Source organism: Ovis aries, chromosome 2, assembly GCF_016772045.2.
Source record: "Ovis aries strain OAR_USU_Benz2616 breed Rambouillet chromosome 2, ARS-UI_Ramb_v3.0, whole genome shotgun sequence".
In the NCBI taxonomy this organism is placed as follows: Eukaryota; Metazoa; Chordata; class Mammalia; order Artiodactyla; family Bovidae; genus Ovis; species Ovis aries.
The window spans coordinates 27,631,829-27,653,923 of NC_056055.1; the positions used below are offsets into that span (position 1 = coordinate 27,631,829).

Sequence of the window (22,095 nt, forward strand, 5' to 3'; positions counted from 1 at the left end):
AGGAGGGAGGGGAGGCATCCTGTGGTCAATACATTTGCTGTGAGAGTAGGGCTGGATGGGGTGGGGGGGGACTGAGACATAGCCACAGAACAAACTTCAAATAGGGGGGTGAGGACTGAGCAGATTGGCCCCGGTTGCACCAGGCCAGATATCTGAGAATGGAGTCAAAGACCATGTGCTACTTCATCCTGCCTCCCAGATCCCAGAGGATGGGAGAAAGAGGAACTGGACACACATCTTCCCCCACCTCACTCCTGGTTTTCTCTGGGTCTGCATGCAACACTGGCCAGCTCTGCAGCCTCAGAGAGGCTTAGAGCAGCTTTCCCTCTCTGGGTGGAGTCTTCCTTGGATTCACTCTTAATCATAGTGAGTGGGCGGTTGCAGGATACCAGGATATTGGTGATCAGAATCACCTCTCTTGTTCTCCACCCTAGGTGAGGAAGCACCATGGAGGTCTTGCCCACACTGTGGCCAGCTGCCTGCCAAAGGGGCTTCCTTGGGAGTCAATGTGCATGTGGGGACTAGAGGCACATGATAGTCCCTTGGCAGGTGTGCCTTGGAGTAGTGGAATCCCAACTTGGTCTCTGCAAAGGTCTCCAAAGGGGTATCCTCTCCTCTTGTAGTCTTTCTCCTGAGGCAGAAGTCAGGTTTGGCCCATGCACAAGTAACTTACTGAATTGGTTTCTATTCGTGAATAACAAATTATTGCAAATGCAGTTGCTTGACACAATGTACACATGTTATCTCAGGGTGTCTGTGGGTAGGGAGTCCAGGCAGGGCTTAGCTGGGTCTTCTGCTGAGTCTTCCCACAGAGTAGCAATCATGGATGTGGTCTCATCTGGAGGCCCAGCTGAGGATGGATCCACTGTGAAGCTCACTCAGGCTGTGAGCAGAATCTGTTCCCTTGCTCTTAGTTCCTTGAGGCCACTGTGGGGTCCTGGTCCCAGGTCCCCTGTGTGCCCCTTCACAATGTGGCAACTGACTTCAAGGCCTGCAGAACTGCTCAGACCCCAGGGAGGTCTAAAAGGGGTCATCTACTTAAGTCAAGTCCGGAATAATCTTCCTTTGGATCATTTCAACACCAACCAGTTAGGGACCTTAATCATATTAGCAAAATCCCTTTTGCCATATGGTGTTAGTTGTTCAGTTGTGTCCAACTCTTTATGACCCAGGGACTGTAACTTGCCAGGTTCCTCTGTCTTTGGGAATTCTCCAGGCAAGAATACTGGAGTGGGTAGCCATTCCTTTCTCCAGGGGATCTTCCCAACCCAGGGATTGAACCCAGGTCTCCTGCATTGCAGGCAGATTCTTTACCATCTGAGCCACCAGGGAAGCCCTTTTTGCCATATAAGGTAACACAATCAGGGCAGTGACAGTCTATCACACATTCAAGGGGAAGGCTTGCATAGGGTGAGTACACACATCAAGGGGCAGTCTTAGAATTTAGTCTGCCATATGACCCTTACTCAAAACTCCAAGAGAAAGTTTGCTCTAATCTGTAACAGAAATATAACATGGCTAGGCTGTAGATTTCTAAATTAAGTTAGATTTTTAACATGAGTATGAAGATAGGATATGTTTTCCTTTGTGATCTCAAATTGTAGCTTATCATTTGGGAAAGGGGCATATATAATGTCATAAAATTTAATGACAACAGTCTCTTCAACCCCATTTGGTTCCATGGAAACAGAAGGAAACAAGTAATTGGCAGGACTGCTGGACACGGTTGGGGGGAGACAGGGGCTGCGCATTGCACAACCAGCAGGTGCTATTTCCAGCTCGGTCGATGACACTCCTAGCGGTTATGTGGCCTGTAAATGGGGCCACAACAGAGGTCCTCAGACCTGCCCCAGGGTCTACAGGCTGTCTTTGGGCACTAGGAGCATCTACAGTTGTAGCTCCCTGACTGAGGACAAGCTGCTGTGGGCAACATCAAATGCAAAGCCATTTGGAACAAGCTTGTTTCTGGAACAAGCCCTTCAGCCTCAAAATGGGTGACTTCCCAGACATCACAGAAAGGCTCAAACCCCTGCTCCGAGCTCAGCACGTGGGTGGGCTTTCCAGCCCTGCTACACCCAGATACCTACTCAGCTGTCCCCTCCACAGCCTTCTCTATTGTCTCCTCAGGTTCCCAAAGCAGCCTGTCCTTTCCAAAACACCACCTTTTGTTACCCTCTGTCCTCTCTACCCATATGCCCTCCTAGACAGCTGGGGTGGGCCTGGGTTGGGGCCAGTACAGGGCTTGCCCATGGAAGGGGCCCAGTACACTGGCTACTCTGCCGGCTGAATGGGAATGCCCTGCCTGCTGTGAGTGCTCTGGTAAGAGTGAGGCCTGCCTCTTGGGCCCTCCTGGTTGGTGGGCATTAAAGCATGTGTACACTGATGGCTGCTCCAGCGGATGCTCCCCCCCAGCCTCAGCACAGGGAAAAGGAGAGGCAGCCTGGGGGGAGGTGAGAGACAATGAGTCCAGATGCAGGCTCAGCGTGTCTGTGGACACCTGAGTGGAAGTGACCTTTGGCAGATGGAGCTACTGGTATAAACCTCAGTAGAAATCAGGCCTTGGAGAGAAAACAGAGGTTAAGTCAGAAAGTGGAGGACACCCCTCCCCAACCAAAGAGGTCACTGTGGTGCTGTGGACAGAATGCTGGTTCAAATACCAGCTCACCACTTGGACAAATGAAGTTGCTCTGCTACCTCCACTGACTTACCTGTAAAAATGCCCTCTTCCCAGAATGAGATTAAAGGAGATAATGTAAGGGGGACGGTGACAAAGCCCCCACAGAAGACATGCTCTTCAGATGGTTCTGAGGGCTACTTCATGTCGGGGAGTACACAGTGGAACCTGTGCCTGAATGGAGAGACACCCCAAGCATGGAGCATAGAGGGCTGTTATGTCTCTGAAGGCCAGCTGTGGCTGGCAATAAAGTATCTAAACATTTAAAAACATTCTGACACATGTTGCCAGCCACCGATTGGAACACTAACACCCTCCAGAGCATGAGCTCACTGTGTCTGCGTCTGGAAGCTCCGCACCCCTCAAGGGGTTTAGATCATGTCACCTGCTCTAGGAAGCCATCCACCTCTCCCTCACCTTGTTGTCACTTATAAGCACATTTGTCCATCTCTCCATAAACTTCACTCCTTGAGGATATCTCCTCACTCCTGCTCAGCATCCAGCAAGCGTCTGCCACATAAAAGGGAGATAAAGTTGTGAGTTGCTTTTCCTTTTGAAGGGGAAAGATGAATCCAAGTGAGCCTGGTTAGGATTTAATCTGATCAGCAGAGGGCGCAAAAGCCATTGAAGATGCTGAAGAAGAGGGTGAGGCCTCCGCTTTTGCAAGATTTCCTGGAAACACTTTTAGCAAGTAACACATTTATAATAGCTTTTTTTCTGTCATATTCTTTCCTTTTGCCTATTCCTTGCAGGATTTGTCACTTGGCAGCTGCAAAGGCCTGCAAAAGCTCAGGGCTTGGGAAACTCCCAGAAAGTCAAGGCTGCGGCCCCCTGTCCAATCCACATTTCAACAGCTGGAGGGGATTTAGTTGGAATTGAGAGGAGATGGGAAAGGATGGTCCTGGAGGGAGCACTCACACCCTTGCTGGCCTTTGACCTTCCAGGGCTGCCAGCCAGGTCACTGAGCTCTCAGCAGCTGGGGTTCTCCAGAGGAATCAGCCTTTAGCGTCTGTTAGGGCTGCCACTGAAGGGAGTGAGTGTACTGTCACAAGGAGTATGCAAGAAGCTGGAAATTAAGGGTGAATACTTCTTACTCTAAAGACTATTGTGGGATTAAATGAGATGATGGTTGTAAAGCATCCAACCCTGTGCCCAGGTGTATCAGTATCAGGAAGGCTTTAAATTGTTGAGGATTCAGACATGGGAGTAGGAAATGAACTTAATGATTTGTGTTTCTAAGGCCACAATACTGCAAAAATAATGAGTGCTTTCATGGAAAAAAAATTAAAAATGTTTTTTAAACAAGGTAGCCCTTCCAATACGGAGGTGCACATATGCGGGCAATCAGAAGAATTTGCATCTAGACTAGTAGACCAGGAATTGGCAACTATGGTCCGTTGCCTGTTTTTGCATGGCCTATGAACTGAGAATGTTCTTTAAATGTTTAAATAGTTGAAACAAACAAAGATAGGACAAATATTTGTGACATAATATTTTATGAAAATTAGATGAAACTCAAGTTTTGATGTGCATATAGAGTGAGACTGGCACAGTGGCACATTCATCCCTTCACGTGTTCCCTATGGCGGTATTCGTGCTCAAGGGCAGAATGGAGGCACTACACCAGATCCATACAGCTCACAAAGCTTAAAATATCTGCTTATCTGGCCTTTTACAGAAAGTTTTTCAGCCCTTGATCTAGACTGTTAAAATCGGTAAGAAAGAAGTATTCATCTAGTTCATCCCTTCTTGTGTTTTTATTTGGGGAAACAGGGAATGAGCTTGCATCGCGGGTTCCTTGTGTGCCCTGCATGGCATTTGGACATTTGCAGGCAGGGCCTCTGTGCCCATGCTTGGCACTGAGGAACATGTACAAAAGAGTGCAGGAAGCACAGGTGTAGGTGGACTGGGCACCAAGCTCCTAGACTCTTCATCTCACTCAGACAAGCAGGAAAAGGACTGGACTGGAGCCTAGGAATCAGAGGCTGGGTCTGGCCTGGCATCTAAGGAACACGGTGATGGTGGCTTCTCTCTTTCCTCTTTACTTCCCGCCCGCCCCCCACCCCTCCCAATACTGCAGAGGAGAAGGGACTTCCGTGTTAGGGAGGACAGATACAGGCGTGAGTTCCCTCTTGCAAGGGGCAATATGTTCTGGCCTCCCATCTGTTGGAAGACACCCTGGAGGAGATGTGCCCGCCTCGCCTGGCTGGGTCACAGATGCAGTCTTTTGCCTCATTCATCTTTGCCACCTCGAATGCCCAGCTAGCTGGGAGGAGACCCTGCCTCCCATAAGCCTCCCAGGGCTCTTCGTGGGGGTACCGGGAGGTCCCCTGGTGAGTACAAGGCCTCTCCCTTTATTACCAGAGAGACAGACTGGGATGTGGACCCCTCCTGACCAAAGGGGACAGGGAAAAGGAGAGAGCAGAGAAGCAGGGAAGGAGCAAGAGCGCAAGAAAAGAGGAAGAAGAAGCATGCAGAGGAAGCAGGCTAAAGAAGAAAAAGGGTAAACAGATGAAGGGAGGGAAAAGAGAACGAACAGCCAAGAAGGAAGGGAGGAAAAAAAGGAAGAAAACAAAGCTTGAGCCATTTGCATGAATCTTGCCTGCGGGTCTGTTTGGAGGGACCGGCCTCTGTCGTGGGACCTCTCTTTTTCTGTCCTGTCCCCAAGGCCGGTCCCGTGGCTTCAGGAGGACAGTGGCCCAGGAGAGCGGGCACCTCGTTCTCTCAAAGGCCAGACCGGCTGGGAACCTGGACTGGGGTCCCTGACTGGCGCCCGGGAGGGAGTCGGACCCAGCCTCCTGCTCCTTGGCACCGTGTCCCTGGAGCACAGCGCCCTTGTTTCAGAGCACATTCTCGAAGGACATGTGCATACCTGCGGGAGAAGCCAGTGGGAGACCCCCGGGCTGCCTACACACGGCGTGGATATCTGTGGATATCTGCGTGCAGGAGCTGCTGAGCGAGTCTTGGGGCCCCAGAGAGCGGAGGCACTCGCGGCCACTACTTCCCGGCCCTGCGTGTGGCCTCCAATGCAGATACTGTTCAGGACTCCACTCAGAACCAAGGTAGTTGTTCAAACCTTCCCGGCTAGGGTGAAATGCCTAGGGGTGAGTGCAGAACAGCCTGAGGTCTGCGCTGTGCCCAGCAGGAATGCTTTGGGTTTCTGGGGGCATCAAGAACGGAATCCTGGCTGGGTCAAGGCAATTATTGCCTACCTATGGATCTGGTCTTTAAAACACATTTCTAAAGAAAAGTCACACGTTAAAAAAAAAAAAAAGCTACAAAACAAAAATAAAGTAATTATTTCCAAAGGAACAAATTTGTCAATTACTTGAAGAGGGAGAATTTGAAGGGGAGAGGGAGGGATGTGTCTCAAGGCGCTGTCCCCAAAGGCTCTTTGAGCCCTGAGCTCACAGGTGTTTGAAACGATTCAAAACGAAAAGTCCTCACATGACTTGAAATGTTCATCAAGGAAGGCATCAATAGAGATCCGCTTCTCCAAAGAGAAAGTGATCATGCGGTCATCAGGAGGTGTGACTTAGGAGCGTGGAGACGGAGTAATTTTATAACATCGAGAGTTTCTGTTCTGAAGGCAAGGTAGATGTCGCCAGTCTTGAATCCAGACACTATGAGCAAGAATGGGGCACGGGGCCTCAGGACGAACGATGCGTTCCCGGCAGTGCCGGTATGCTCCTCCTGGCATGGTGCACGGAGACAGAGCCGGTGCGGCCACCTGAGAGCCTCAGCCACCAGCGTTAGCCTGCCCTGGGCCGGGGACAATCACAAGTGACCGCTTTCAAAAGAAGCTCGTAGAGGATGACTTTCGTTCTGGACGCCGACGCGACCGCGGGCGTCCTTGAGGAGACCGGGCACAAGGGCGAGGGACGCCGGGTTGCCAAAGGTGACAGAGACCGGGAAGTCCTTCGCGGCTCCGTTCCAGGCTGACTTGGGCTTGGGGGAAGGTGTGGCGCCCACCACCCCCACCCCACCCCCGCCCGCCTCCAGCAGCTGCCTACCGGAGGCTGCGCCCAGGGGTGAGCAGATAGGTCCGCAATGGGTTCCCATCCCCGACTCTGTTCTGCGGAGTAGGACACAGACCCTCGACAACTTGGAGAGGAGATAACGAAAAAGGGCCGGGGTTCGGTGGGTGCTGGAGGGGGAACTGGGCCCAGAACACTCCAGGTAATGCAGAAGCACCCAGACCTGGTCACAGACCTTGCCCGGGCCTGCGCACAGCCGGACTCAGCTTCCTCATCTGTACAGTGGTTTGGGCCCCCTTTGCCCCATCGGCTCCAGAAACCCACCCGGGAGGCGCCAGGGGAGAAGGAGCCCTTAGGTGGAGGAGGGGAAGGTCTGGGACCTGCGCTCCTGGGCTGAGGGGGTTCGGTTAGGGAGGGAGGTAATCCTCTCTCGCGCTGTTGCCCTGACGGCGCGGCTGTGGGGTCTGAGGAGGAGAGCAGCAGTGGGGAGGGGGCCCCACCCGGCGTCCGGGCGGCGCCGAGACCCCCCTGCTGCCCGGAGCCCCTCATCGCCCGGCCCGCGGTGAGGGCGGCTGGCTGCGGGCGCTGAGGTCACCTTTTCCACTGCGCCCGCCGAGAGCGGACGGTTTCCGGGATTTTCGAGGCGGCAGCGGCGGCGGGAGGCCCGGGCTGGAGGAGCTGGGCCCGGTGGTTGCACCCCTGAGGCGGGGGCTACAAGGCTGGGACCGCGCGAGAGGCCCTCAGGCCCCTTCGCCCAAGGGGGTTTTCCCTTCTCTGGGCCTCTGTTCCCCACAGGGAGGAGGGACCCTTCTCTCTGGGAAGGAAGGAGGAAGGACCCCACTCTCTGGGAGTCATTTGCCGGCCAATAATGCTGCAATTCCCAAGCAAACGAGGCCCTGCTGCTCTTTGTGAGTATTTTTTCGCCTAAAAGGGGGTTTATCTGTAGATCTTCTTTGGGATCACAGCCGAGCACAGGCGTGCCCAGAGAGGGGAGATCAGAGGCCTACCCACCCAGGGAAGGGCCTTGAGGGGTGACAGGGAGCCCTTTGGGCCAGCGAGGGTCTCCAATGCCCCCCTAAAGAGCCATGGGCCGTATTCCTGGTGCCTGCCATGGCTCAGACCTCAGCCTCCAGAAGCTAAGCCTAAGTAGCTGAGGGGAAGTGCTCCCCTTCAGCATCTGCGAAATAGGGTGGGGGCTGGACTGCACTAGTTTTCTGACTCCCAAAAATCTAGAGGTGAAGCCTCAATCCTGAAAATAAGCTCCTACCCCTAAACCTGACCCAGGACTGGAGGCAAAATGGATTTGGTGAGAGTTGATCAATGTGATTCCCAAGTCCTCTGATCTGGGTCCTGGGCTCCGCTGGTCTGGAGGACCTAAGACCCTCAGGGAGGCAACTGCCTAGAGCAGAGATAGTTCAAAGCCAGGTGGCTTCAGTTAAGGGCACAAACAGAAGGTAAAGGGATGGAGCAGGGGTTCACAGTAGGCTACCCATAGGCTATGCCCTTGGGAAGGTATGGAAAGAAGGAGGTGGCTGATGGGCCCTACTAGGTGGAAGCAGGTGAGAGGAAAATGGGCCCCATGCCATATGCACCAGGACCAAATAGAAAACAAACCTTGCTCACTGTGGTCCCTGGGCCAGTACTTTCCTCTTGCTGGGCCTTAGTTTCACCATCTGAGAAAGTAGGTGGTTGGACTGGATGACACACAAGCACCTATCTAGGGAGGGGTTCTCTTTGCCTGAGAGCTAGAAGAGACTCCCAGCTGGACTGCCTAGAGCTCTGGGAGACACTGGCTTTTCTCTGTTTGCCTGGTGGTTGCTGGGCCAACTGAGGTAGCACAGACCCACTCCCTGTCTCTCTACCTCTCACCAGGAGAGAGGCCTGCCTTGTGTGGGATATCCTCACTCTTAATGGGTCCCACACTATCCCCTTCTGAGCAGCCATGTGACTCATAAGATCACCCACATAGGGAGCAGCTGGAGGTCTTTTCAGTCCTGAGGAGGGCTGGGAGGTTCAGAAAGGTGCAGCCCTGGCTGAAGTCACTCAACAACTAGGGGGACAGGCAGCTAGGCTCTTAGAGCCTCTGGTAAGACATTCTCTTTGTCCCTGTGGACAAAGAGTCTTGGGCATCTCATTCACAGATGCCAGGGCCTCACCACTGGCAGCTAGAGCTTGACAAGCTGCATCATCTTGAGGTGAGGCAGGGCCACGGGTGTAGTAAGTAGGTCCTGTTTCCCAGAGGTGATCACTGAGGTCCCAGGCAGAGCTCACATGGAAAAGAGAAGAGGCCCAGGACCCTAGCTGAGGGACCCCCAAGGGACAGGAGGAGAAGGGTACGCACCCTCCCCAGTCTCCTGGGGACACCCACCCATCTCCGCTGACACCCCACCCTCCTTGTCTAGACAAACTATTTACTCCTCCCTAGTCAATCCTATGGATCCATGGGAACAGAACCCCCCACTAAGTCCTCACAGCCTCCCTGAAATCAAATGTCAGCATCTTCTCTGGACAGGTCAGGAGACTGAGGTCCAGAATGGGGCAGTGGCTTGTCTTGAGTGACAATGCCAAAGAGATAGACTAAGTGGAGAGTTGAGCTTTGGGACTGACTCCCTAACTTGGACTAATATTCCCCTAAAGAGAGAGAGACCTGCAAAGCCTCTAGCCTTCCTCAATCATATTAGGGTCCTTAAGGCTCAGAGAAGAGGCAGGAGCCAGAGTTCATCTCCAGATTCCCAGGGCCCTCTGTGGCTTCTCATCCAGCTCCACTCAATACCCGTTTCCTCTGTTGCTCCAAAACTGCGAAAAGGCAAATCTGCAGTCTTTCCTTTTCCTGGCATCCACCTCTTGCTGTAACTAGGGGAACCCAACCCACTCCACAGCGTCTAGGGTTGTGTGGAAGGGTCCACATATCACTTGACAATATAAGCAAATTCTGGCTGGAGAAATCTGACTCTCAGGGCAGTCCCGCAGAAATGAGGCGGTGCCTGGTAAACTGAGGCACAGGTAGGATCTCTGCCCTGAGAATTGCACTCGGCCCACTGCTGCACTCCAGCCCCGAGGGCGGCCCTGCGTCCTGGCATGGAGGCTGAGCACCGCCACCCACTTCCCAGCCGAGCTTTCTACTCCTCCCCCGGATCTCTCCGGGGCTCCCTAACCCCTGCCCAGGCCGCCCGCCTTGCTAGCTGTCCCATCTTTCTTTACTGCCCCCTCTTTCTGTCCTGCTTGCCTCTGTGCTCTCTGGCACGTCACGGCCCGCTGCCTCCCGCGCCTCTGTCGGTCGCTCTCTGCGCACGTCTCGGCGTCCCTGGCATCCTCACGTCACCGTCTCGCATCTTGTGTGGCCCTCGGTGTCTCGCTCTAGACCCTCTCTCACCTCTCTCTCTCTCTCTTTCTCGATCTCCCATCCCTGGGGTTCTTGTGTCCCGAGCTCTGCGGCTCGATCCTTCTTGGGCGTGCGCTCCGCTGGGTCTCCCTCTGTCTGGGTCGGTCTGCCTTTCGCGCGGCCCCCTCCCTCCTGCCACCCTCCCGTCTCTGGCCCTCCCTCGGGCTCGGCCTGGGGGGTGAGGGGCGGTGTCGCGGGGCGGGGCGGGGCGGCCGGGCGGGGCGGGGCGGGGCGGTGACGCGGGGCCGACCAGGCTAGAGGCGCGGCAGAGCGGGGCGGGGGCGCAGTCTCGGGTCCGACCAGCCGAGCCCCGCGCGCCCCGCCCGCGCCCTGTGCCTCCGCCCGGCTGGCCGGCGGGGGAGGGGGCATGAGCCGGCGCCCGCGCGCCGCCGGGAGCTGCGGGCCGGCCTAGACCCCGCGCGGGCCCCGCGCCCCAGCCGCTGACGCCGCCGAGCTCCGGGAGCCGCGATGCAGCGGCCGGGGGAGCCGGGCGCAGCGCGCTTCGGGCCGCCCGAGGGCTGCGCCGACCACCGGCCGCACCGCTACCGCAGCTTCATGATCGAGGAAATCCTCACTGAGCCTCCGGGGCCCAAGGGCGCCGCTCCCGCCGCCGCCGCCGCCGCCGCGGGCGAGCTGCTCAAGTTCGGCGTGCAGGCGCTACTGGCGGCGCGGCCCTTCCACAGCCACCTGGGTACGTGCGGGGCCGGGGGCCGCGGGGCGCTGGCCGGGCTCGGCGGGAGGAAGCGAGCCGCGGCCTCTGCGGGACGCAGCTCCGGGCACGCAGGCCCCGGGTCGTTCCTTCGGCGCGTTCCAGGCAGGGAAGCAAAAGGGGCAGGCGCCGGGCCGCGCAGAAACCAGGCCTCGTGCCCGTGGGCCAGGCCAGCCGGGAGAGCATTCCCTCTCTTCTTCACTGCGACCCTGTGGTTTCCAGCCCCAAGGAGTCCAGCCCGGGGACCCGAGCCCGCATCCCCATCGCGGGCGCTGGACCAGACTGCGAATGTCAGACTTCGGGTCAAAGCGACCTCAGGCCGCGGGCGCCTGGGCCTTCGCCACAGGACTTGGGAGTGGCCGTGGCTGCCCAAGCTGGGAAAGCTGGACCTTGACGGAAGAGGCCCGTGTGTCTGAGTGCTGTGCTGGGGGTTGACGCTGGCCGGAGCCAGCCCAGAGCCTCCCGGAGCCCAGGGTCTCAGGCTGGCGACGAACCCGCCTGTGCTGTAGCGTAGACCCCCTTGGGCCTTGCCTGAGGACAAGAGGCTTGTCTGTGAGCTGCTGCCGGACTGGCCCTTATGCTCCAGATCGGCGGCACCTTGGCCGAGCTTGTATCAGCAACTCAGACTTTTTCTGCTCCTTTCAGTTCTCTTCTCTCCTCTTGTCCAGGCCCTGCCTTGACCTGCCTGCCCTCTCCACTTCATTCCCTCTTCTGACCTTTCCCTCTCTCTCTCCAACCTTCCTCTCAGTGGGGTAGGTCTGCCCTTCCTCTCACCGTTCTCCGAGGATCCCTTCTCCCCTCCCGCTGCCTCCTCGCTTTCACCCGCTCATCTTGCCCGGGCCCTTCTTGACAGCAGCGGGCCTAACGTCGCCGGTAGTGATATGTATCCGGGCAGGGAGCCCTCCTTCCTTCTAGCAGGACCCCAGCCCAGGACACTGACATCCTCTATACCCAGTGACCGTTCAGCCTGTGATCCGCCTGCCTGAGGGCCAGCGGGACCAGTTGGTTCGTTTTGAGTTCAATCTCTGCTGCTTTTTGCCGCCAGCTGCACTGTTAATAATTCGTTTGAAGCGGGCAAAAAAACAAAAAATCATTTAGGACTAATGAAAATTGAAACATCTTCGCGGGGAAGAGTCTAAAGAGAGAAACCAGGAAGAACAAATTTCCTATTTCTTGGGGGTGCTTTGGAATTTCCGGGAAGCTCCCAACTTCACCTTCACTGACTGTTCTGCCTGTTCACTGCCTGTCTCTCGGGGTGGCTGTTTTGCTCTGTATAGACCAGCAGATTGCTTACTCCGTTGAAACTCTCTTTCCCCCCCCCCCCCCCCCAATGCTGCAAAGCCGATTTTGGTGGGGCAAATGCTCATGTTCCTAACTGTGCCGTTTTTTCTTGGTTTCCCTTTTCTGTGACACACATACTCCGTTGGTTTGGGAGCTTCGACCTTGTTCATTGGGAATCCTGAAATGTCAGGGCAGCTGGGGCCTGGGGAACGCCAGGCAGAGCCCGGGTTGGGGAGGTCCCCCTCCCAGACTCTGGGAAACCCGGCGTCGAGAAGGGTCTGCCTTGCACAGATTTCTCACATCCCGGCCAGCACGAAAGTTTTGTGCCGGGGACACTGGCTGAGGGCGAGCTGTCGGCAGGGGCGCACGGTGCGAGGATCTCCAGGAGGAGGAGCACGGCTCGAGCTCACCCGGCTCCCCACTCTCTCCCCGCAGCCGTGCTGAAGGCCGAGCAGGCGGCGGTGTTTAAGTTCCCGCTGGCGCCGCTCGGCTGCTCCGGACTGGGCTCGGCGCTGCTGGCCGCGGGGCCTGGGCTCCCCGGCGCGGCGGGCGCTCCGCACCTGCCGCTGGAGCTGCAGCTCCGCGGGAAGCTGGAGGCGCCAGGCGCTGGGGAGCCGGGCACCAAGGCCAAGAAGGGGCGTCGGAGCCGCACCGTGTTCACCGAGCTGCAGCTGATGGGCCTAGAGAAACGCTTTGAGAAGCAGAAGTACCTCTCCACGCCGGACAGGTAGCGCGGGGCCAGGCTGGGCCCAGCGGGTAGTGGGAGGGAGGCTGCATGCCCTGCTGAGGGTGCACCCCGCTCTTTCCAGAATAGATCTCGCCGAGTCCCTGGGTCTGAGCCAGTTGCAGGTTAAGACGTGGTACCAGAATCGAAGGATGAAGTGGAAGAAAATAGTAAGTGTCTTCGCGGTTTTCTGTGTTCTCCGTTTGCCGCCACGCCCCTGCAGCCTTCGAGAGCTTCTCTCCTCTCCACCGTGGAGATCTGCGCCCAGTACTCCCGATTCCCTCTGTCCTGGTGCCCAGAAGGACCCTCCCTGCTCTCTGTCCCTCTGGGTGCCCTAGCTCAGCTTCTTTCCGGTGCCCTGGCCCAGCTCCTTTCTTGCTCCCTGAGCTCTCAGTGTTCCTGGAAGACTTGAACCCTCCGCCCGAAAAGTTCTGGTCGTTTTGCCCCAGCAGCGCTCGGACAAATGGCCACCATTTCCTAGGGGCTAGGCGCGGCCTGCCAGTGACCTCGTTGGGCTCTCCAGGTCCTGCCTGCCTCTCCAGGGCGCTGGGATCCCCGGCCAGTTCACCGCAGCGCCGCTGGTCTCCCTCGCAGGTGCTACAGGGAGGCGGCCTGGAGTCTCCCACCAAGCCCAAGGGGAGGCCAAAGAAGAATTCCATCCCCACGAGCGAACAGCTGACGGAGCAGGAGCGCGCCAAGGAGGCGGAGAAGACGGCGGAGGCGCCAGGCGAGGCCAGCGACCGGAGCCACGAGGACTGAGCACGGCAGAGGGTGCGGGTCCAGGGAACCCCAGCGCAGTCGGCGGCTCCCAGAATCTGCCGAAAGCCGCGAGTCGGCCCTTCTGCGTCCACGCCGTTTGCTTTCTAAACTTTTTATTATTACCTTGAATGCGGACAGTTAGGGGCCAAACAAGGACAGACCCTGAAGCCAAACCGAGGCCCCAGTGCGCTCGCGGGCCCTAGCCTGGAAACTCACATCAGACGCGGCAGAAGGTCGCCTCCGCTCGGAGCTCAACGGCGCCAGGCGATCCACGCGCGTTCACGCCCCGCTCCTCTCCTGCACCCCCCACTCGCCTCTGGCCGGACCCCGGGCCCAGACGCCTCCAGGCACACACGCGCTTCCACGCGTCGGGGACCCCGCGGCCCTGCGCAGGCCACCATGGCCGGAGATGGCGCCCAGACAAACCGACGTCGCTGGGGCCCCTACCCCTCTCTTACGAAGACGGTGATTTTTTTTTCCAATAAAATATTTTATGACACAGCGGGACTTGATGAGGGAGTTTCTGAATCCGCGAGGTTGGAGGGGGACACGGCGAGGTAAGAGGGACACACGCAGTGGCTTCTGAAACATCCTTGCCCCGGGGTTCCATGGATGCGAGCCTTAACCAGCTCCACCGGGCCGGGCCGGCAGGCAGAAGGCTCGGTTGCTGCAGGATCCTAGGAATCACTTCCACTTTGGGCATGAGAGGCCAGTCTGAACCTGCTCCCTTTCTTCTCGGCCCAGGGCGCTGCGGATGGCAGCAATCAGGCTACACAGCGGTCACCAACAGGAGTGGGAGCCCCAGGCCACCGCGCTCTCACTCGGCAAGTGGCCCCAGGCTGAAAACGGCCGATTGTTGGTTTGGTCTCAGGGACTATGAGGTCCTTGAGATTTTCCGGCCAGCCCTTCCCAAGGCTGACAGGAAACCTAGGACTCACCTCGAGGCCGGCCACCATCAGCAGCCCTTGCTTGCAGAGGCACCCGGCTCCCGGAGTTTTGACAGTTTCTACAGTATACACCCGGGCCAAGGCACCTGGGAACCGAGTGGGGGTACCTGAGGCAGAGGGCAGAGGACCCCAAACTGCTCACAGTCTTTCAGGATGCCCCTTTCCAAGGGCATGGCCTGGTGGCAAGTGCTTGCTGCCCCCCACCCCCACCCCACCCAGCCCCTTTTGCTGGGGAAGGTTTCCAGTTGCCTCCTCCCTGACCTAAACTGGGCTGCGAGCTCCCCAGTTGGTTTCTGTTTTTGTGCTTTCTAGGACTACCACCAGGCTATGGAGATGGGGAAATGGGCACACCACTGGTTAAAGCTAGGAGACAGATGGAAACTTGGCTCTGCAGAGCTCCAAACAGGAACAAGATTTGAAACCAGGTCCTTGCAGGTGCAAACAGAGACGGAAAGAGTCAGGAACATTATACTGAGATGCAGGCTTTGAATTTCAGAATGTGAAAACCGTTATGGCTTTCACCTGCAGTGGCTGATAGCTTCCTTTTGAAATCCGCCGCTTGACTGCCCTTTCCTGAAACTTGCAGTTGGACTTCTGGTACCCAAGCATCACTGGCCTTGGTTTGAGGCTGGGAGGACTGAAAAAGAGGATGTTTTCTGAGGTTGGCAGGCAATTCTCTGCAAGCCCCAGCCCTGCCAAGTCTTTGGGAAATCAACTCCCTTTCTAGGCTCTTAACCTCAAAAACAGCTCCCAGACTACTCACTTGCCACTGTCCCCTGAGGGGCCTGAGAAAAACCTGTAGGCAGGAGGGAAGAAATAGACCATCAGTGTGTGACTGCAACTCCTAATTCCTTCCATCCCTTAGGGTTACCTCCAGGTCTGCTCAATGTAGTGGTCCTGCCAAAACCTTCCTACAGCAGGCCCAGGCTAGCCAAATCAGGTACACTACTGAGATTTTTAATCCTCTCCACCTCAAAGTGGGACAGGAGTGGGAGTGAAAATTCAAGAAGTTCTGTCCCTCCTTGGCCTGGGAGAGATTTCAGCACAGCTTTTGTCAACTATGCAGAGTTGGAGAAGACAAGACGAGTGAAAGAGGAGAGAGGAGGCATACCGACCTGCACTCCTCCAGTCCATTCTGGGACCTCGTTCTGGGTCCTCTGGGTCCTCAGGTTTCATTAAATCTGCGGAATGCAACCTCGGGCGGATTGCCTTGTGGTTCTTTGGTGCTTCCCCAAGGCAGCCCCCTCACTGGACTGGAGGAAAGAGCCTTAAAGGACCAGAGCTCTAAGAGGGAGGGAGGGCGTCGGAGGAAACCGGCTCCGGAGCACAAGGGCTCCAATATTACAGTAAGTACAGCTCCTGCAGGCACAGATGGGGAACCTGACGCGGGCACCGCTGTCACGAGGTCACCAGCCGGTCAGTGGGGGAGCTGGGCCTCTGTAGAAGGGGTCCAAATTCCAGTGCGGGCGGGGGTGGGAGGGGTTTCTGTCACTGCCCGCGCCTTTGTGCTCCTTGGCGGACAGGGAGCGGGGCGACCGCAGTAGATCGAGACCTGGAGGCCCCGGAGAGGACCGAGCTGCTAACCGACCGCGTTCGGCACCTCGGCATTCCTGACTTGGGCAATTCCTATGAGACCCGATGGAAGCGCAGGCTCCCTCCAGTAAAAAGCGAAGAAGCGGAGGCAGATTTGCCGCCCATCCTCAGACTTACAGTCAAGGACCGCCGCCCGCAGAACTAGGACTCTAGATAAAGAGCCCCACCGCATCTCTGACGGCGATGCGGTCGCCCAGCCTCATAGCCACCCCGCCCCGGCCACCTGGGCCACCCAGCGCGGAAACCCTCTCCCTGCCTGGCAGCAACCGCTCGCTCCCAGACCCGAGCCTTGGGGAAGGAACGATCTTCTCGCTTCCCACCGCCGCACAAATCTCATCTCCGTCCCAAGGTTCTGGGAAACAAAACCCGGAGACCCCACCAAAGCGCAAAAGAGGTCGCGCGGCCGTGCCTCCGGAGCCCCAGACCCTCAGCCAGGGGCAGGAGCGGGCTCAGGCATCTCGAGATCGACGAGGGCCCAGAATGGGGGTGGAGGTGGAACGCCCTTGGTGTCCAGGACTCCGGCCTGATTGGAAGGGCGCGCGGCTTGGCGCGAGGACTAGCGGCACACGGGATTAGCTCGGCGGCAGCGCTCGGAGGCGAGCACGAAGTTTGCGCGTCTGGGCTTTGTGAGGTGGGGGTAGGTAGGGGCCTAGACCGGAAGGGAGACTGTGGGCGCAGTTTGGCTGAAGGCCTGGCGGGGATGAGGGTTACGACCCCGATCCTGAGCAAGTCATTCTCCTAGTCGGCGGAAGCGGGAGCCTAGCTCTGAGTCGCGCTCCGCTCAGGCCAGGATCGCAGGGAGCGTTCGAGGAGAGGTGGGCCTGTCGCGGCCGGCTTGGGGTTCGCCGCAACTTTCTCGAAGCTTCCGACCAGCCGCGGGTTTTCCGCGAAGTCGGAACCACTAGGATATGACAGGCGCAGCCGAGCAGGGGCTCCCCATTGTTCCTCCTGTCGCCTTTTTGTAAAAAATAGAGTTTATTTGGGTTTACTCCGTTTCCCTGTTCTGGATTCTCTTGTAGGGTCAGTAGTGAGAACCCGTAAGGTGGCAGAAAAGAAACACGGACCCCAGGAGCACATTAACCAGGCCAGGCGCGAGGTTTGCCTCTCCTGGAGCCGGAAGGTTCTCTCTTACTGCACCTAAGAGGGAACCAGGATCCAGAGTGGTGCCGGCTCAACCTGGAGTGAGCAATACTGCCTGGGGACATTTCCCGAGGCCCAGAATTGGAGTAGAAACCAGGCCTCTCCGTTTTTAGTTGCCCAGTGCCTGATTTCATTCCTACACTCAAGGGGAACCCCTGTCCCAGAAGTTACATCTCTGATCCCATGTTGAGTTCCCATGTCCACAGAGGGGACCAGCTGATCCCTTGAATCTCTGCCCCTCAAGGCCTCTTCAGGCCCAGGGGGGCTGCAGTCAGGCTAAGAATGATTACAGAGACCCAGTGGGCTCCCTCCAGCTCAACCTGGCCCCGGACTTTCTGAGCTGAGAAGAAATTGTCTCCAAAACCACCTTCCCAGCCCCACTTTAAGGGGAAGGAAGGAAGCCAGGACTCACTCCTCATTTGTGGGCAGGGCAGAAAGGTGGCAACAGCAACAGCAACATGCATCTGAGTCAGCCTGGCTCAAGGCCAAGTTTTTCACTGGCCCTGGTCCCTGGACCACGCCACATCCATGGTGCAGCAGAAGGCAGGTCCTCCCTGACTTTGCAGGGGCCTCTCCATTTTGTGACTTCAGATGTTTCCTTTGTGTTAGTCCTCACACTGTATTATGCTCATCTTATTTACTTTAAGACAGTGTCTTCCCGTTTCTGGAATCTGGTTTCATGTGACAGTTGGGGTGGAAAGCCCTGTGGACCCTGTGTCTGCAAAGATGTGACTGTCTCTAAGGAGGTGTCCTTGGCTGGACAGTGGAGGCCCCTCATCTCTCAGGCACCAACTCTTGATGGAGAAAGCCACAAAGCCTGGAAGGAGGAAGGAATCTTCCTTAAGGTGCAGGAAGACACAGGGCAGTAGCATGGCAGGAACTCGGAGACACTCACACACCAGGCAGAGGCCAAGTGGGACAGGACTGTAGGTTGCTGGAGGGGGATCAATTCAAGGATGCCTCTGACCTTGGAGAAGTTTTAGGAATGCTCAATCCATTGATTTCCGTAGTTGTTTCTTTTTCATGTAAACTCAGTAGTGATCTGTGATAGAAATTTTTGTCTTAATAAGCCCAAAATAGATCCTTGGGTAAGTACAAGATAAAAATTCTGGGCGCTAAAAAACCACTGGGTTATGTCTTCATTGGCAGTGTTTTAACATTTTTCTTTCTTAGTGTTTCAGGAAATAATGGTGTGAGACATCAGTGCTATCGAGGACTCTCTGATATTAATTAAGCTTTCTTGGGTTGCAGGATGTGGTGGGGTTCTCAGCACTGGGACACAGGCCATTCCCCCTTTACTGATCCAGTTACAGTCCAGTAAAATAGGGGCCCTACTCTCATTTTGCAGATGAAGATACTGCTCAGAGATGTTAGGCAAGTCGCTCAGGGACACACAGCTATCAACAGCAGAATTTGGATCTGATTTCAACTCTGTGGATCTCCACTGCCTTGAGGTTCAAATTGATGTATCCTAGATCCCTTAGGGTCCTCAATGGCCCCTGCCTGCCCAGAATGAGTCTCATCCATTTGTCTGCCAAGTATCTATTAAATGCCTGCTGTGTGCCAAGCACCGTGCTAGGCATGGGGCACACAGCCTGTGACCCAAGGAGCTCAAATTGGAGGCAAAAAAGTCACAATTAAATCTACAAGATGATATCAGGAAGTAACAAATGCCTTGTAGACAATAAAAACAGGTGATAGACAATGAGTGGGATGGAAGCTTTAGTCAGAGAGAGTCAATCTCAGGAGTTGACTCTTCAACTGAGACATGAATGTGAGAAATGCTTACCAGGCAGTGAGCATAGCAAGTGCAAAGGTCCTGTGGCAGAGTGAAGCTTGGCCTTAAAGACACAGGCGAGAGATCAGAGTGATGGGAATACATATGGAGAAGTGGGCAAAGGTAGTGGATAAGGAGGTGAGAAGGTGGGTCTTGCTGCCTGGAAGGTGGTGGGGAGGAGGTGGCATTCTGGTTCCCTCCAGGGGCAGCTTTCCGTGCCAGCTCAGCCTCCCTGAACTCCAAGCGCAGCCACTAGAGCCCTGAGGCAGCTCCGCCTACACCAAGCAATTTGCTTTTTTTTTTTTTTCTTTTTCATAAGGATGCAATTTTCTGCGTGCTTTAAGGACATTAGAAGGGCGTTTGACTGACGCGCCATGCGAAACGCATTAGCAAGGCTCTAGGCGCGGCGCTGCGCACAGGAGGCAGCATCGCCATGCATGCGCGTGAAGGGGCAGGTGGAGGCGGGAGCTGGCCCTGGGGACCCGCTTGGGGCGGGAGGTAGAAAGGCAGAAACCAGCAGAGAGGAGAGACAAAAGAGAAAGAGTTGGAAAGATAGGAGATGCAATAGTGAACTATCAATTTAGAAGCGTTTAAAGGGGCGGGGAGGGGGTGAGGGTTTCCGAGGAGGAGGAGGCAGCTCGAGGAGGGGGAGGGCGGCTTTGGGAAGAGGAAGAAGGGAGCGGGGCGTGGACGCTGGGAAGAGGGAGGGAGGAGAGAGAAGGGGAGAGAGAGAAGATGGAAGGGGTAAATAAACAGCGAAAAGGGGAGTGAGGAGACAGTGGAGATGGAGAAACAGAGGAGAAAGATGGGAAAAGGAGGCAGAAATGAGAGTTACTGGCAGGAGATAATAAAAGGGAGGGGCAAGGAAGGCAAAAGCAGGAATGGGGTTCTTCCTGGGGCATGCTGTGTTCCAGACCAACCTGTGACCTGATGCAGAGGGGTCTTGTTTGGTATTCACTGGGGAAGATGGAAAGCAGTCTAAAGTGCCTTTGCCTGCTGTTGACCTGCTGTGTTCAGCCTTTCAAACATGCCAGGCTTCTTCTTTTCTCAGGGCCCTTGCACATTCTATTCCCCAGTCCATGGTGTTCTTCCCTGCACTCCCTTGATGTGAGGTCCTTTCTCTCCCTCCAGGTAGAGGCTCCCTCATTATTCCCAACATGGCCTACTCTGAGTGCTAGCTGGCACTCACCCCTGTTGTGATTCTCTGTGCATTTGCCTGGGGTCTGTCAAATTGCTTGGGGTCTGTGCATTTGCCTGGAAGGCAAAATCACATCTGCCTGTGATTCTCTGTGTATTTGTCTGGGGGCATAGCTGTCTCGATCCTGGTATAGCCTCACAGCCTCCAGCAGCAGCTCCTTTCCACCTGACATTCTCCTGAGCAACAAGGGACACTGTATTTGCAGCCAGACAGACCTGGATTCAGACCTCCTGGTTCTTGCTGGGTTGGGTGCCCATTGCAGATGCTCAGAAAACTCCCAGAGCTAGGAGGACACAGGGCTGAGCTCTTTCCCCTTCAGGGACCCTTCAGGATACTTCTTTCCTGTGTGAACAGCAGGTGGGCTGGGCATAAGCAGTATGGGCTCTGTAGGGGTCTGACCTGTCTTGGAGCTGTGCACCTTCCAGGGTGTCTCCTGGGGATGTGATGTGAAAGCTTGTAGTGGCACTGTCTCCCAGCCTTGGATCTTGGCTGGAACCCAGGGCCCTCCCTGAGCTTGTAAGCATGCCACCACTGCCTCCACCATTGATGGAGCACTGATGATGGGCACTGCTTTGGCTAATTGTCATCAAGGTTAATCTTGATGGTTAATCTTGAGGTCATCAAGGTGAAAACGAAACCAAGCCCATTTCACAGATGAGGAAACTGAAGTGCAGAAGAGGAGTAGCTTGCATTACTTACATAAGCGGGACTGGAGTATAAATTTAAGTCAGAGCAACTTACTGTCTCAGCTCTGCATCCTCAACCTCGAGTAGATTCTTGTGAAAGTTTCGCTGAGAGCAGTGGAGGCAATCTGGCTTGGTGACTGAGGTCCAGGCTAGCTTAGGTTGAAATCCTGACACACCACTCACTAACTGTGTGACCTTGGGCAAGTTACTTGTCCTCTTAGTGCCTCAATTTCCCTCTTGAAAATGGGGACTAATAATAAAACTTCAAAACTATGGTTTTTCCAGTAGTCATGTATAGATGTGAGAGTTGGACCAGAAAGAAGGCTAAGTGCCAAAGAATTGATGTTTTTGAATTGTGGTGCTGGAGAAGCCTCTTAAGAGTCCCTTGGCCAGCAAGGAGATCAAGCCAATCAATCCTAAAAGAAATCAACCCTGAATATTCATTGGAAGGACTGATACTGAAAGTGAAGCTCCAGTACTTTGGCCACCTAATGCCAAGAGCCAACTCATTGGAAAAGACCCTGATGTTGGGAAAGATTGAGGGCAAGACGACAGAGGATGAGATGGTTGGATGGCATCACCAACTCAATGGACATGAGTCTGAGCAAACTCTGGAAGATAACGAAGGAGAGGGAAGGCTGGCATGCTGCAGTCCATAGGGTTGCAAAGAGTCCGACACGACTCAGCGACTGAACAATAGCAATAAACCTTGCATTCTCCTTAAGGTGCTCGATCATTTGGTGAGCAGGATTTCCTCACAAAGGAGTTTTAGAATTATTTTGAAGATATGACATGATGTGTGTGTGTCTCAGGGGCTGATGGGAGTGACTCAGGTGTTGGCAAGGAGCAAGGTATTCAGGCTGTCAGGTGATGGATTTCTGGCCAGCTTTCCCACTGGGAGGGAGAGACCCTACGTGTTCTGCTCATCCTAGAGCCCTTATTTCTGGGACAGTGGCTGGGATGTGGTAGGTGCACAAGAAACATCTGTGGGCCAGAGAGTGAATGCCACGAATAGGCTGGGAGATCCTGGGCCAAGCACTTGTGCCCCTCCTGCCTCAGTGTGTGCTGAGAACGTGTGCAAAGATCTTGCATGAAAGGGAGCCTAGCCTTTGCTCCAGCAGGCTCTGGAATGCAAAATCTCTCCTCCCAGGGCCTTGTGGTGGTACCCTGAGGCAGCCGCAGGTTGCTTGGCAGGCTCCTGGGTGTGGCCTTGGCAGAGCTGTGCACGTTCAGGTGACTGCTTGGAGC

General features: G+C 55.7%; 1 protein-coding gene across 1 annotated transcript; it reads left to right on the forward strand.

The window, feature by feature from the left end:
• Positions 1–10,316: 10,316 nt before the first annotated feature.
• BARX1 (BARX homeobox 1) lies at positions 10,317–14,007 on the forward strand. Its single transcript, XM_015093024.3, has 4 exons — positions 10,317–10,724; positions 12,459–12,750; positions 12,833–12,917; positions 13,342–14,007. The coding sequence occupies exons 1-4, from the start codon at positions 10,502–10,504 to the stop codon at positions 13,504–13,506; spliced, it is 765 nt and encodes a 254-aa protein (XP_014948510.2). The 5' UTR covers positions 10,317–10,501; the 3' UTR covers positions 13,507–14,007.
• Positions 14,008–22,095: the final 8,088 nt, after the last annotated feature.

Bases quoted from the DNA above. Each gene is read 5' to 3' on its own strand.
- BARX1 (XM_015093024.3), top strand. From the start codon at position 10,502: ATGCAGCGGCCGGGGGAGCCGGGCGCAGCGCGCTTCGGGCCGCCCGAG. The intron at 10,725-12,458 runs GTACGTGCGGGG...CTCTCCCCGCAG, and splicing joins GCCCTTCCACAGCCACCTGG to CCGTGCTGAAGGCCGAGCAG. The intron at 12,751-12,832 runs GTAGCGCGGGGC...CGCTCTTTCCAG, and splicing joins TACCTCTCCACGCCGGACAG to AATAGATCTCGCCGAGTCCC.